Below are 12,065 nucleotides of genomic sequence, written 5' to 3' on the forward strand. Positions count from 1 at the left end.
GTTCGGGGCGCTGCACTTCAAGAGGGATGTGGACAACATGGAGAGGGTCCAGAGGAGGACCACCCGCATGATCAGGGAGCAGCAGGGCAGGCCCTACGAGGAGAGGCTACGGGACCTGAAACTGTTCAGCCTCCACAAGAGAAGGCTGAGGGGGAATCTAGTGGCCGTTTACAAACTAGTCAGAGGGGACCAGCAGGCATTGGGGGAGTCCCTGTTCTCCTGAGCACCGCCAGTGACTAGGAATAATGGTCACAAGTGGCAGTGGGTAAATTCAGATTAGACATCAGGAGGCACTACTTCACTGTCAGGGCAGCTAGGATCTGGAACCAACTTCCAAGAGAAGTGGTGCTGGCTCCTACCCTGGGGGTCTTTAAGAGGAGGCTGGATGTACACCTTGCTGGGGTCGTTTGACCCCAGTACTCTTTCCTGCCCTTGCAGGGGGGGTGGACTTGATGATCTGCTCAGGTCCCTTCCGACCCTACCTACTACGAAACTATGAAACAATTTCAATTTTACAGTGGTGTACCTGAGACCTGATTCTACCCCGAACACAAGTATGTAAACCTTACAGATCCACAGGACAGTAACAGTGCAGATTTCCATGTTCTTTTCAGGCTTTCTGTTGTATCACGTTGACATTCAGAGCTTAGAATGCAATGGTTAAGAAGGCAGAGAGATGAGGTTTGTAAAGTGCTACCCTTTCGTGAACAAATAAAATATCTGTTTTACAGAAAGTATCCTATATGTCTGAACCCAGCTCCGCACACTGCTTGTCTGATATGTGATTTGCTAATGATTCTATGATGTCAAGAAGGAGCGGCTGACTGAGGAACCGGAGATTTGGCAACTTGGAGACCTTCAAAAGAAAAGAAAAACAAAAACACACAAACAAGAAATAAAAAAATTAAAAAATAGTTTAAATAACACTGTTAATCCCTACCATCCCAGAGAAGAAACACAGGTTAATTACATCTACTGATGTTCTACTGTGTGCATGCTATGGACTAGTAAAATCACAGTCACAAAACTAAGGCATGAAGCTACATGAATATAACCAAAGCTGCTCTGTCCATATGCCCACTAAAACACTGTCTAGTTGTCTTCTGGTTTCAGACTACCCTTTATTATAGGACAGGGCTAAAGATGCGACAGGAAGTCTGATCATATCATTTGTTTTAGAGGACAGTAAGAGTGTAGACGTGCCCAGTGAGAATTAATATTCAAAAGGAGAATTATGCATAATTATTATGCTCCTTGCAAACTGGACACTGACTAACACACAAATTTGGCTTATATGAGTTTTGAAATTCAAACCCTTCGTGTTCCTGCAGCCATTTGGATTCTTCTCAACTGACTCGTAGATTATTGCGGGGGTCCTGAGCTATCTGCTGCTTTGTTCTTGTGGACGCATGAGAAGTTATTCGAAGCACTGCTGTGTGTAATGCACATATTTTTATTTGTACTTTTCCACCAGTTAAAGCAGGGGTGGGCTATGATTTTGGTTGGAGGCCCACTTAAGGAGTTTTGGTGAGCTCTTGAGGGCCAGAAATTGGGTGGGGTGGCGGTGCTGACCCAGCCTCAGCCCCATCATAGCTGTTTATACACCACCCAGCATGTGGCGGGGTGGGAGGGGGGTAGCCCAGGGAGATACAAATTTATCCTATCCGTTCCTGGGCCCATCCATGCCATACCAGCTGCTGGGGGTGTCAGATGGAGTAGGCAGTGTCTCCAAGGAGACTGGCCCAGGACCAGCACAGACAGGGTGCACTGGGCTAGGCAGATGAGATGGGGGCACGGGTGGGTGGGGAGTGGCATCCGTGAGTGGGAGAGGAGAGCAGGGCTGAGATCACGGGACGGTGACCACATGGGTCAGAGATCACAGGATGGTGACAGCATGGGCCAGAGCCTGCAATGGGTGCCAGTCCACAGGAAGCCACAAAGCAGGGAACCAGCACCTGTTGCAGGGACAAGCAGGGAGCAGATTGCAGCTCTGCCCTAGGCCCTGGCTCTGCACTGTCACTGCCCTGCAATCCCAGTCCATCTGTCCCACCCCAGTCACCGCTGCCTGCCCATGCCCATGCCCCCATCCCATCCACCCTGCTGAACGCTCCCTGCCCAGCCTCCATGGCGACCCCACCTGCCTGCTCCATCCAGCACCCCCAGTGGTGGATGTGAGACGATCAAGCCTGGAGTGTCCAGGCAGTGAGGCATGTACCTGCTCCTAGGCAGCAGAGGCAGGGATTGCCAGGAAGCCAAGTCTGGCCACCTCACCGCCCCTGCCTGGCCCCATGGATTACAGCTCCCAATGTATCCGCGAGCCACGCACAGGAATAGGGCAGGCTATGCCAGGCAGCACCTCCACACCCAGGGGCGGCAGAACCAGCCATGTGCACCACAGCCTCGAATGCCCCTTGCACCTGGGCCTGGCAGGGCTGAGACACCAGCTCCAGGCCAGATGGACTCACTTGGTAGGCTGTATCTAGCCGTATTCTGCCCACCCTGATCCTTTATAAGCAATCCATTTTGTGAATCCAAGAACAGCAAAATGAAACAGTTGAGTTAAGCTACTTTTGGAAAGAACTCAATGCACATAGAGTATTATGCAGGGGCAAGGGAGAGACAGTACCTCTTAGCTGTAGAGGAAATAGTGCACCTGCACTGAGGAACAGATATTGCACTGAAGGGCAGGTACACAAAGACAGAGGCCCATGTCAGAGCACAAGCCAGCACTTCAGAAACTGTGGTTTTATTAGGCATTTATATAATACCAATATACATTGAGATTAACATACATCTCTGCCCAAGCTATTCCAACTATACAATCAACTCTCCAATTAATATCGTCTCTTTTTCCCACAGGGAAATTAAAAACAATTCTGAATAGGAATTCCAATGCTCCTCAGTTAATGGAAGGAGACTGCAATGACCAAACATACACAGGTTTAATCAATCTGTGAAACAAAATTTCATACCAAAACATCTCAGACAAAGCACAAACATTAACAAATTTGGATTTCCTGCAGTCTTTCAGTGACAGTTTCAAAGCATCCAAGGACTAGACAGGTTTCAATGTACAAAACCAGATTTATTTCTTTTTTTTAATGTTTGGCAAGGATGAAAGAAATTTAACAAAACCCAATTCAAATTTGAAAAGTTGCAATATTATTTTCATGGCCAACCTCCAATACTGTGTACAGTGCTTGTTTCTAATTGCTTCTTACTCATGAAGTCTCCCAAAAAGACACTAAAGGGATGACGATGCATGAAGACAAAACATTTTGCACACGAGCCAAGTGGGCCAAGGACTCCATGACCACCATGGATTATTTGCATTATCTCATTCTGAATGATAAGGAATCCTGTATTAGCCTGGTTAATTCTATCACAGCTTTTAACCAGCCAGATTCCTAAGTATTGTTGTGCAATTTTTAGAGATGATATACATGAAACATTACTAGCATGCAGTAATCCATAGTGTTATTATTTTTAGTCTTTTGTGCACATGGGCCAGAATTCCATCTCGTCTTGTGTGGCTAAGGCCCCTGGTACACGTTACAGACATAGCAACTTGCCACACATTTCAAGCAAACCAGCCACAAAAATATTCCACAAAATACGTGTAACATCTTTGTGACTGGTTTGTACGGGCTCCATAAACTGAATGTGTGGCATGTCCCATAATCTTAACACCAACAAGCAGCTGATTGTAAACTTCAGAATCTAGGCAGCCCCTGATCTAGCTGAGGGCTGCCCCAGGCTTGATGTTGGCAATCACTGATTGTCACCAACCGGATGTGCCCTCATCAGGAGGCATATTTGCTGCCTTACCAGAAGAACCCACAAGGCAAGGCAGTAAATTTCAGCACCTGATTGCTACCACCAGCTCTGTGTCTAGAACTGGACCTGGGGCTGATGCCAACAATGACCGTCAGCCATGGCACCAGAGTGTGCCAGATCCTAGGGCTGCTCCCAGTCCTGATGTTCAGCTGAGTGTCAAGATCAGGCATGGGGTAGACTCAGAGTCCAAGACAAAATCATCACATGCACGATCCAAAGGATCAGGTTGGAGATAGCTCCATAGTGACTTGACTGGGACTGAAGGACTTTTATGCCCTATCCCAAACATTACACATCTTGTCATGGCTGTGTGAGACTGTGTGTGTATACTGACCACGTGGAACTGAGCACTTGCCATAATATTAATGTGCAAGTCCCAGGAAAAAAAAGTGCTGGAGGAGGGCCCCCTCATGTTTTAGCCTCAGTAGCTGAAGTTAGGGCACTCACCCAGGAAGCTGGATACCTGGGATATAGGTCTACCTTTCCTGCAGCTCTCCGGTTACTTAGCACAGTGCTTTAACCATCCTCAACCCACATGCACGCATGTGCATACAAACATACACATACATAAAAGGTCAGACAATATCTAATGGTGTCTCCAGCCCTCCTGACAAGGCTGAGCCACTGTCCCTCTCATTTCAGTCACTAGATGAAATGGATGGAGGACAGGACAGTGGAGAAACTTGGGCATGGTTCCAGGCTTTAGGCTTGCAGTGTAGAAGCTAACTGGCATGTGACACATACCAGTTAATTTGCGCTCTTCCTCCTGGCCCTATATACCTTCCTTTCTTGCCTGTCCACGGTGCTAGCTTCAAAAGGAGCACCAGAAGGGTATCTGGATAATGCTTAATTTGTGGTGTGGTGCTTAAAACACTATACTGGTAGCAACATGCAAACAAATGTTTTTCATAAGCTCCCAAAACTGTGCACATGATCTGTTAAATAACAGAAAAAATCTTGGGAACAGGGACCACAGCCCAGGTTTTACATGGCGTAATACCTACATGGATTCCTGGAAGAATGATTTGGTTCTGGCCCTGGTCCTAACTTTGATAACCACAATGTTTTGTTACAGGCATCTTGTAGTGAATGGCTATGATTTTGCAGTCTTGTGTTACACAATTGCTACCAATGTGGGCTTTGCACACAGAAGTTCCAGTATCTTAAGATTTATCCATGAAGCTTCATGAGGCTAACTATATTGCACCTGTAACCAACAGGCAATGTGTTGGGAAATTCTATCTTTATCAGTCAGGGACCATGTATCTTATTACTCAAAGCTAAATGACAATACCAAAATTATTCTCAATCAAGGGCACAAGTATCATATTTTTGGCATAATGTATCACTATTTAATACAATATTCCATATTTATATTTCACATATAGTTTGCAGAACACTTGACCTGAACATGATATGCCTTATTAATGCAGTAATGATGTTGCATCTATTACAGGAACCTTCTTCAAAAGCAAGTTTAGTATCATATTTATAAATGGCAGGGAGAAAGAGGAACTAGGACGTTCAGTGCACATCAAACATATTTTGTTAAACATGTCAGACTTTAGCACTGGCATGGCATGGAAGAGTTACTAGCTAAGAAGCATGAGGAAATGGAGATGGTTCTTAATAACTACTCTTGTTGGGAGGTCTTCAAGTCTCCAAAAAGCGGTTGTTTTAGATTTAAAAAAATGAAGAGAAAGAAAAAGGTAGCGCCATAATCCTGTTGGTAATATGTCATAATATCGTTTTGCCATAATCCTGTTGGCAATATGTCAGATCATAAACATAGTAAGTTGTCCCAGGGAAGAACCAGTACAAAACAGAGGCCCATATTAATCTGCTTTAACCCATGGTAGAGAGAGGACAGCAGATCCCCAGAACCCCAGAAAAGAGCCAACCAACCTTGGTGAACTGATGAACAATGATGTGCAAGCAGTGTCTCTTCATGTCCAGAGCTTGGGTCTTGTCAGCTGCCTCTAAAATCTAGAACAGAAACATATTAAGACTCTAATCCTCTTTCTGCTTTGTTCAGGTAAATGCAGAGGCAAAAAAGAATGCTATTACTATGCAGAAAGGGTAATTTCCCTGCACTTATAATTGCAGCCAGCTTTCTACTCCGGCCCCAATTTGGTACCTTTTTCAAATTTCTCTAAAATCAATGTTATATTTTAAATACTGCATGTGGTTTTCGTCAGTAGATAATTTTTGTGAGATTTAAGCTAGCCATTAGGGCCAATGTATGTTCAGTGTCACAATGAGATGGATGCAAAAATCCTGTTCAGGGAACAATTCCCACAAGAAGTGGCTAGGCTGACTTTATACCAGCTGAGGATTTCCCCAACCGAAAGGATTCTTGGATGGCCACATTTTTCTCCTTTTAAACCACTTAAGCAGCACAAATGAACTGGAAAAGGTCCATGATCTTTAGGAAAAAAGCAGCTTGCTAACTGGTAACTATGGTTTGAGACTCATGTCTGTGCATTCACAACTGTGGGTCTGATATCCCATCGATGACCTGATGGAACCTCCAGGGAACCCAAGTCCGCAGGGACTGCATGAGCATCCCCTATTAACACTGACATTCAGCCTCCAAGCTTGTATCCCGAGGAAGAACGTCTTGTCTTGCATTCAAAAGCCTGTCTTATTCTATCCCAACTACATAGTTAGCCTAATAAAAGAGATTATCCTAAAAAAAAATCCTTGCCTCTTGTAAAATTTCTCAACCATCACAACATCACTCTTACACTACCAAACTGTGCGCACTCTTTTATACAAATTCAGGCTTAATTTCCAGCCACACACACCAAAAACCCCCAAGAATATCCTTTTTTCCTTTTTTTTACCCTAACAGACAAATATACCTAGAATTATTAACTTAGGTTTAGTAAAATATTTTGTCTGGAAATTTAACCAAATTGCAGACACTATTGAGTAGAGCTGAAGCACCATTTGAATTTCTTGAATATTTACTGTGTTTCCAATGGTCGCACTAAATTTAGTGAGTGCTAATTACCTGGAGCACATTTTCCGCTGTAACATTCATTTCCAAATTCTGCTTACAGTATGCTTGAAGTCTGTTGTTGAAGAAGCCATAATAATAAGGTGCCGCAAAGAGGTAGCTGTAAAGCTAGTCAAAGAAAATAAATGTTGTGTTCCAAATTGCCAATGACAACAACATAATAGCCATACAAATGCTACAGGGGAAACGATGAATATGATAGTATAGTATTATAGGGCTGGGATGAACAGAGGCTTCTTGAAGACTACATGCATGTAAAATGGAAACCTGCAGGAAACACTGGATTTCCCCTTATCAATATAAATATATGGTAATTCCCTTATGAGAGGGCAGGGAACGAAGCAATGGGTTTAAACTGTAGAAAAGCAGATTTAGATTGAATCTCAGAAATGACTTCCTAAAGTATAAGACCAGTAGGGGTGCTCAGGGAAGATATGGAATCTGCCTCACTGAAAATTTTCAAAAAGATGCTGGACAAACGTGTGTCTGGAATGGTTTAGGCATAACGCATCCTGCATTCATACAGGAGATTGGACTAGGTGACCCTTGAGATCCCTTCCAACCCAACTGTTCTATCCAAAGTCCTGCATTTTCTTTATCTTCTGTTCAATCTGTACTAAGAGTAGGGCAAGCTAGGCAAAATTTCACATATATTTTTCACAACGGTGGCTCTTTTTTTTGTTTATGAATGAACACCTTGATTTGTATTAATGGGTTCATTAGTCTCAACTGCCAATATATGAGTTCTTATGTTTTCAGGAAGTATTTGTATGGGTACTGTGTGAGCCTGGATATTTAGGCAATGTTGTTCTTTCCCCTCAGTCTCACCAATTCTGTCCAGATCTGCCTGTCCCCATAACCCACACAATGCTCCAGACTGGTGAGGGTACCGAGACAGGGAACAAGGTGTGGACACTTGCTATGTTGTATATATCTACGTATTTCTAGGGCTGACTAAAGTTAAGACTGACTGGTTTCTGAAATCCTTACAAACCATGTATCTGCTTCAAGTATCACATATTCCTCAAAAGGCAACCTATAAACCCAGAAGGCTGGAGCTGTGGGGAAAGGGGTGCTTTAAGCTACTGGGGTACCTAATGGCTCAATGCTGGTCCTGGTACCTATGGTAGCAGGGCTATAGTGCACCACTCTGTAGCAGAAAAACCCTAATTTGAGGACATGCACCAGAGAGGCTGGGACCAGAAAAAGCGGCTGGAGCCTGCTGAGTTCCAGTCTTGAATCCACTATGTGGGGACCCAAACCAGGTGAGTATCTAACAAAAGGAGCTTTATCAGGGCGTTGATATTTTTTTTTCTCTCACATCACACTATAAACGCCATCTAAGTTGGTATCCTCACCAACACTAGCTTCTAAGCATTTCACTTCCTTGAATGTCTTCAGAGCAGCACATGAGGGAACCCACTCCATGCATACAGGATCAGCAAGGTTGCTGGCTCCCACAGCAGAGGAAATAGAGGAAGGTTCCCAGATACTTCTTCCTGCAAACAGGCTCCTACTCCTATAAGAAACTTTCCCATGCTTACGTTTATTTGCTCTCTTCTGTTTCTGCGGCTGCTGCTTCTCTTCTGCTATAGTAACAGCAAGCTCCTTTCTGAGCAAGTACGCTGAAGCTAGCACTGCTATGCTGCATATGAGAACCCCAGTCATCCCCAGAGTTTCTGTGAGCTGAAGCCGTCCAGAAGGAGACCTGGTCAGCAGCACAAGCAATGCAATATCTCGGAAGGAAAATCCTTCACAGGAAATAGGAATGCGATGTCTTTGCCTTGCCTCATCCTCTTGCAGAGTCTCAAGGCAAGGGGGAATGAGAGAGGTATTCTGTATTATGAAAAGTTCCCTCCCTGCCCAAAAACCCCCAGAAAAAAACAAGGGATGTAGAAACAGGAGAAAGTCAGGAAAAAAAAGATGCAGAAAAAGAGACTGAAACTTAGACTCTCCATGCAAGGAAAAAAAGGTGATTATAAGGACAAGCGAGATGCTAGATAGCATCCAGCAGATTCCATCACTGCAGGATGTCCTACCCTACCAGCACTTCCTCCACTAGTGGCTATGCCCCAACTCAAAGTTAATGAGACTCATAGTGCTTTATGGAAACCAAGGCAGTGAGTTCCAGCAGGCAAACCACTAGGCTAAAGGCATGAAGATATGAGTGGAGGGGGACTGGATTCATTGCAGCTGAAAAACAACTTACATCTGAATGAGGTGGGGATAGGGACAGAGACAAACAGATGAAACAGCTATACCAAATCAACTATTACACACTCCTGACCCTTAAGTCAACCCCTTTAAAACCATGTGACTGTACATGCCCTGAGACAAAAGAGATCCTATTCTCACCTGAGGGAGGTAGTTAGCAGTGTTAGTCTGAAGTCAGGCAAAGGGCAGGGTAGAAATGCACTTTGTAGGCTCGCTGAATCAGAGATACAGGGCGCGTCTACACGAGACGCTGGAAGTGCATTAGACTAATTCTACCATGTGTTAGTGCATCACAGCAAAAGATGTGCTATTGTGCAGTAGAATTAGTCTACTGCGCATTAGCATTATGTAAAAGATGTGCACTGGCGCTACTGCACAGTAGCGCCAATTATGGCGCATTAAGTTACTAAAGGTACTAAACTTTACAGTACTAAACGTAATACGCTGTAATTATAGTGCATTAATGCATATGTAGACGTGCCTACATAAGCTTTTTGATTAAGTGAGCTCAGGTTCACAAAAGCTTATGCATCTGATTCAGTGAGTCTATAAGGTGCATCTTTACCTGCCTTCTGCCTGTTCTCAGCTTACTAACTTACTGTGTGACACTGGGCAAGTCACTGCTACTCCTCCTGATGTCTCTGTTTCCCTTTTTACCATCCTGTTTATTGAGATTTCAAACTTTAGGGCAAGGACTAATTGCACACTGGAATAACAACACTCAGTTGGGCCTCCAAGATATGCTTGTACAGGTTTCCCTCACCAACCATAGGGAATAGGTTTTCCTGAAAGCTCCCATGGTTGGCAAAACTGTAGTTGGCAAAACTGGCAGGGCTGGGGGAGCAGGGGCTGGGGGGCACCAGCAAAGCTGCAGGGGGAGGGATGGGGGGGAAGTGCAAAGTACGAGCAGGGCCGGGGTGGGGGCGCATTTTCCGACTGTACCCCCGCCTTCTCTGAAGCATGGATACTCAAAACCATGGTTGGCAAAACCGTGATTGGTGATGGAAACCTGTAAAACAAATCAGTAATGCTAATTCCATTGCCTGGGACAGTAAAAACTGCTGGATAACGAAGCACAATTTTTGCAGACTTGGCTGCCTAGAGGCAGACTTCTACATAAGATATCTGACATACAAATATGTTCCTGAGGAACTTTTAGAAATTGCCTGGCAGAGGTGAAACAACTGCCAAGCGCTTGTGGATTTATAAGCACTCACATTTGAAAACTGTAGCTCCAAATTTTGTTTCGGATTTGCAATATATTGGTTGCCTATCGGGTCAGCACCGATAAAAGGGAAATTGATATTATTGGCTACTGGCTTTTTATTGGCCATTGTAGCCGATAATGTTCTCCAATAATTATGCCTTCTGTCTGGGGCCCCCAGATGCCTGGGTTCCCTTCCGTGAGCCAGGGTGACCCCATCCCCTCTCTGGAGGGCTGGGCTGTAGGGAACAGCTGCCGTGGTACCCTAGGCACTGGCACAGCACAGTGCACACTGTGGGTTGGGGTTGGGGTTGGGGCTGAGGCAGGTGCTGTAAAAGGCATCAAATGCCACAGACATGACTGGGGTGGGGAGGAGCAGGTAGAGCTGAGCTGTCTGGGCCAGCCCGACCCAGTGTGACAACCTACAGTGCGACTCAACCAGCAGTTAATATCGGTTATTGGATCAGTATCAGGTGATATGGCTGGTTAATAATCGTTTATTGGTATCGGCCAAGAAAATCTTTATTGGTGCACCCCTAATATCTGCACATTTCGTTTGCCGTGGTATAATTGATCTTCTAGATCAGGATGAGGTTTGCTTACTAAAACTCATGGCAGTTGCAAATGAAACAGAATAAATACTACACAAGTCCAGCACAACAAACACCCTGGTTTAGCAGACACCACATGGCCCTAGTGTCGGTGACAGCAGTGGCCTCAGAATCCAGCACAAAATATGCAAGCAGAACTTACATGTTCTTAAAGTCCAACCTCTCTCTATTCTCCGCCCAATCTGAAATTATCTTGTGTAATGGCAATTATCTGTTTCAACTGAACATCCTGGAGAAAGATCCTGTTTCTTGACACCCTTGCAATGCCAGCAGTTACACTTGTGCAAAATGAGCATGCTCCAGTTTGGTATTTTCTTTTACATTCACACTATAGTGCCTAACAATGTTCCTAGCAAGGAAGACTCAGATCCAATATATCAAATCTGGGCATCTATAACAAAAGTCAGTCGAGGGATCTGCTTCAATTAGTTTTAAGGATACAGGGAGTCTTCAGGAGGCATGTTCACTTCACCATAATAAATGTATCTCAGCATAGACTCAAATGCTTGTTTACTGGGAACCATTTCACCTATAGAAATATTTACTTGTCCATCTTCTGGCATGAAAGAACGGAACATAGCTTCAAAGTAACTGGGAAAAAAAATATGACTCATGTAGTATACAAGTGTTAGAGATACAATTCTACAGACCATGTTTAACCAACCCTACTCAAATGTAGCTACAAGGCACTGCGACTTCTATACAAGTTACTTAAAACCAGGCACCAGCTGGAGCATGATAAAGCTGCCTCAAAGGTGCACTCTCCAGCCAAGAGATGACAGCGAAGGCTGCTCTTTTACTTCCTCTACCCTACAACAGAGAAGCTGTCTCCAGCTTATGCTACCATGGGCATCAGCAGGAGGTAGTAGTGGCAGAGGCAGCCCTTGGCTGTCCACAGGGGCAACAGCGCATGCTCTCCTCACTCCCACTATCCTCACAGGCAGGCAGAGGCTGTGCTCAACAGCCTCCAAAAGCTCCCAGCAGAGGAGAGGACAGGCTGCCTTTGACAGCCACTGCTCCAGGCACAGGTCCCAGTCCTACAGCAGTGCCTATCAAAGACAGCTCCCTGTGGTGATGAGAGCTGTTCTTGTTGGCACCACTGTTGTGAAAGCACCAGCAACAGCTTGTGCATTTGCTGCAGCAGCTGATCCTGTCGCCAACAGCATCACAGCTGTAC

General features: G+C 44.8%; 1 protein-coding gene across 1 annotated transcript in view; it reads right to left on the reverse strand.

Moving 5' to 3' along the window:
- Positions 1-620: 620 nt before the first annotated feature.
- LZTR1 (leucine zipper like transcription regulator 1) overlaps positions 621-12,065 on the reverse strand; it is a 64,603-nt gene continuing 53,158 nt past the window's right edge. The window contains exons 18-20 of the mRNA XM_019513827.1: positions 6,854-6,959; positions 5,743-5,823; positions 621-856 (exon numbers count right to left, since the gene is read on the reverse strand). Of these exons, the coding sequence (XP_019369372.1) occupies positions 740-856; positions 5,743-5,823; positions 6,854-6,959 (304 nt within the window). The 3' untranslated portion in view covers positions 621-739. The remainder of the gene's footprint in view (positions 857-5,742; positions 5,824-6,853; positions 6,960-12,065) is intronic.

Source organism: Gavialis gangeticus, unplaced genomic scaffold, assembly GCF_001723915.1.
Source record: "Gavialis gangeticus isolate Ggan-Ray unplaced genomic scaffold, GavGan_comp1, whole genome shotgun sequence".
In the NCBI taxonomy this organism is placed as follows: Eukaryota; Metazoa; Chordata; order Crocodylia; family Gavialidae; genus Gavialis; species Gavialis gangeticus.